Source organism: Anabrus simplex, chromosome 1, assembly GCF_040414725.1.
Source record: "Anabrus simplex isolate iqAnaSimp1 chromosome 1, ASM4041472v1, whole genome shotgun sequence".
Taxonomy (NCBI): Eukaryota; Metazoa; Arthropoda; class Insecta; order Orthoptera; family Tettigoniidae; genus Anabrus; species Anabrus simplex.
In genome coordinates, this window is record NC_090265.1 from 43,428,239 (window position 1) to 43,432,303 (window position 4,065).

Below are 4,065 nucleotides of genomic sequence, written 5' to 3' on the forward strand. Positions count from 1 at the left end.
AGTGCACCAACCTCGTTTAAGATTCAGCTAACCAGTGTGTACGTAAACATGGTTTAAATTTAAGGACTGGTTAGAGGGAAGTGTGGAGCACCATTCTTAATCAATGTTTAGTTAAGCATGTTTAGCTGGCAGTAGAATTAAACACTACCCTGATGTTTAACTTGGTAGCGAAGAATAGTGAACGCGCTTTGACGATTTCGTGTTTCTTTTGTTAGAACCACACCTCTCAGGAAGGAGAAGAAGAAGAAGGAGGAATATTAATTTATTCTTTGCTGGAAGCTGGAAGTACTTATTAGAAACATGGATGAACAAAAGAGGAAAAGGTCGTCCAATTTTTCGGATTTTGAAACCGATATTGTGGCTGAATTAGTGATCAGACACAAAGATGTCATAGAAAATAAAAAGACAGATGGAGTTACAGTAAAGCAGAAACATGAAACATCGGAGAAAATCGCAGAAGAATTCAATTCTATTGCAGGTAAGCATTATATTTCTCTGTACTATTGTGAATTAATACAGTATTTCGAGTTAGGTTATGAAAATCGGTCAACAGAATATATGGTATGGCAGATTATTTCCTGTACAATACGAGTACCGGTACTACAAAACTACAACTAAAAGTACTTGGGTTTATTTATTCCCGTAAAATTGTACGAAAAAACAATATTAATACACCCGAATATTATAATTCTATTTATCTGTGCTATTGCGATTTAAAGCCTTCTAAATTCAGATTATTTTCAAAAGCAATACTTCAAAACTATAATTAAAAGTAGATGCTCCTTAATTTCATAAATAGCGAAAGCAAAATAGTGTTGTCACTCTAGCATCTTATAGTTCTGTTTTTTTTGTTTTTTGTTTTTTTCAGGTGTCTCTTGCAGGAGTGCAAGAAATTTGAAGACCTGTTATGAGAACTTGAAAAGGAAAACAAGAAAAATATGTGCAGACAATAAAGTGATGATGAACGCAACTGGTGGTGGTAACTTTAAGCCCACATTGTCTAAAACTACTGAAAAGGTTATGGCTCTAATACAACCGACTATCACACCACTTATGAACGCTCATGATTCAGATGCTTTATACCAAGGACATGTGAATGAAGGTAAGTGTATGGACACAGAGTACACTAATGCAATTTGTATCAGGCATTTAACAGTTAACCTCCAACTGAACATATTAATTACACGTTTTCTTCTTTTTTCAGTTTTAGTCCTTCCGTTTGATGACGTGGAACTGGAAGAAAGATGTAACGAAACTGAAGCACACGAAACAGGAACACTGCCAGCTGTAGTAGCACCATCTGCTGACGTGGCAGAAACTTGTACTCAAAGTCAAGGTCAAGCGGAAGCACTGAATCCCTTAATCAAACCTCCCATAAATTCATTGACTCAACCACCATGCCTACCGTCTTCACATACAGCAGTACAACCTTCAACGTCAGCTGATACTGTATTATCAAATAGAGCTAAATCTCGTCGGCGTAGACTGTCAACACCCAGAGACAAAATTACAGATGCCTGTGAAAGAAGAATTTGTGTTGGATTATCAGTTAGAAGTAATGAGAAAGGAACATGAGAAAGAAATGGAAATAAGAGTTAAAACTAAACATTATGAAAGAAAAACTAAAATACTGGCAAAATATGAACAAGAACGAAGATAGGCCAAACTAAGTGGGTTTTGTAAAGCAGCAAGTGTTAAGATTAGCATACTTTTATTTTCATTTTCTATAAAAGTCAAATTCATTTGTGCTAGTAGGTTAGAACGATGAGGAGTGACCGGTCGATAGAATACTAATTTGCTAAAGTGTGTGGTTTTTTAAAAGTTAATAAATTTCACTCACCTGAAATGACCATTTATTAAAGCCTGGCGCACTGCTGTGCCAGCATTGTCATCATTTCTGTACATTTGGTGTACTGGATTTAATTGTTCGCCATCTTCGATATCAGGACCTCGAGCTTGCTGCAGCTCTTCGATAATGTGCTGAACCATTAAATCATCCGGAGGGTTTTCTTCTCTTGTTGAAATTTCAATATTGTTCAATACTGCTGTAGCAACAATTATATTTAGAGCTTTATGGACTTCACACCTCAAACCAACAGAAAGAGCAGGAAACCTCCGCTTCCATACACCATACTGTCTTTCTACGGTATTTCTTGTCTTAATATGTGCCCTATTGTACATATGCTCTTCTCTGGTTTGCGGGTTCAGCAGAGGTGTTAAGAGAAATGGCTTGCACGGATATCCACTATCTCCCAATAAGTAACCATGTTGTATTTCACCTCTCTCGAATTGTGCCCTCTTACTGCAGTTCTGAAATATTGTACTGTCGTGGACAGAACCAGGCCACCTAGCTACAATATCTCTCATGAGTAAATTACTGTCACTTATTGTCTGACAATTTATGGAAAAATAACCTTTTCTATTCCGAAATATCTCGGCATTTTCTCCACCTGGAGATCTGATGCGAATGTGGGTGCAGTCGATGGTTCCAATCACCAGGGAATCTAGCAATATTAAAAAAGCTTCCCATTACCTCCCTCTTTTCTGCTTGCAATGTTGGGAAATAAATATAACGTTGACTGAAGGAAGCTATAATATTACTCGCGTCGTGTATAATCCGAGCTGCTGTTGTTCTGTGTATATTAGTAGTATCACCTACAATTATGTTAAAGGAACCAGTAGTATAATACCTCAATGCAGTGAGCAGTCTGTTGATAGCAGAAACAGGATTATTTCTCTGTGTTGGAAATTGTAGGTTATTTTGCATTGTTTCCAGAAGAAATGAAACTGTTTGTTTAGATAAGCAAAACCTTTCCAAAAATTTCCTATCACTAAGTTCTTCAAAAGGATCACCTCTCTCCACTATTATACCTTCGCGCTCATTTCCATTCTGCTCCAGATATTCCAAATATAAAAGTTCATCTTCAATATAATCTCCAAATCTGGCAGCCATTTTGCCTTCACTGCTAATCACTGTTTATGTTTGGTAACCACTCGAATTTGACTGTTTAACTTTAACCGACAATAATCAGGGATTAAAGTATTAATCAGGAATGATGCTCCGCAGTTTCATTTAAACAAGGTTTAAGAAGAATCTTAAACGCTGATTACGCTAAACGGGGTTCGTGCACTTGGCCATAAATTTTCCAGCTAACTCACTCAGTAATGACAATATGTATAACACTGAGGTCATAAATGACGTTGCAGTAAATATACATCACCATTCAGCACCAACGTTTATTTTTGTACTATTTTCCGTGGACTACACTGTATTTCATACGCACACTGTATATCAATTAATAACAAAACTGATCAAAACACACTTTTTAACAAATTAATTTGTTCAGTAACAACTTCATTTAAATAATAATAATCTGGCATGTTAACCTATTCAAATTATGGCTGATAGTAAAACAAGCTCCGAGTGGCAGGGATAAAGTGTGTGGTCAGACAGTGCAGCAAGCATGGTTAGCACTAAGTATGCGGAATGAATAGTGTATGAGTAGAGTTCTTACCGACGGCATATTATTACTGTAGCATTCCTACACTTGTTGCTGAACATTATTTGTGTTAGGTATCAGCATGATGGGGTCACATGTTCGCTGAGCGAATAAGTTGTGGACTTTGGCCGCCTTGTTCCCCCGATTTAAGTGTGCGATTTTCATTTGTGGGGAAATTTAAAACAGAAATTGTACAAGAACAATCCACGTACTCTTGAAGCCTTGGAGAATGAAATCAGGTGACTGATACATGAAATTTGTGAGGCGGAGGTACGAGTGTTTCAGAACTTTTTATACCAATGCAACGTTAGCATTGAAAACAATTGGCATTTTCACTAGCTGCTTCAATGAAAGGCAAGATCAATATTAATCAATATTAGTTCTCTATTTCATTCATTATTAACTAATAATTTAGGCCTACTGTAATGAAAATGAACAACTGCCTGCGCTGCTACAGCTTACAGGTGAATCTAGCAATGGATTGCAGGCAACTTGTTCTCCCAATGTCCCCTGCTTCGTGCAGTAACTTTTCACTGCCTCTCCTAGTAAAAACCAGGTGTTTTTC

General features: G+C 37.0%; 1 protein-coding gene across 1 annotated transcript; it reads left to right on the forward strand.

Annotated features, from left to right (window-relative positions):
• Positions 1-300: 300 nt before the first annotated feature.
• On the forward strand, positions 301-1,575 carry LOC137498905 (uncharacterized). Its single transcript, XM_068226743.1, has 3 exons — positions 301-478; positions 869-1,102; positions 1,205-1,575. Exons 1-3 carry the CDS (start codon positions 301-303, stop codon positions 1,573-1,575), a joined length of 783 nt encoding a protein of 260 aa, XP_068082844.1.
• Positions 1,576-4,065: the final 2,490 nt, after the last annotated feature.

Excerpts from the sequence above, each read along its gene's own strand:
- LOC137498905 (XM_068226743.1), top strand. The coding sequence starts at position 301 with ATGGATGAACAAAAGAGGAAAAGGTCGTCCAATTTTTCGGATTTTGAA. Across the intron at positions 479-868 it reads AGAATTCAATTCTATTGCAG|GTGTCTCTTGCAGGAGTGCA; the intron begins GTAAGCATTATA and ends TGTTTTTTTCAG. Across the intron at positions 1,103-1,204 it reads CCAAGGACATGTGAATGAAG|TTTTAGTCCTTCCGTTTGAT; the intron begins GTAAGTGTATGG and ends TTCTTTTTTCAG.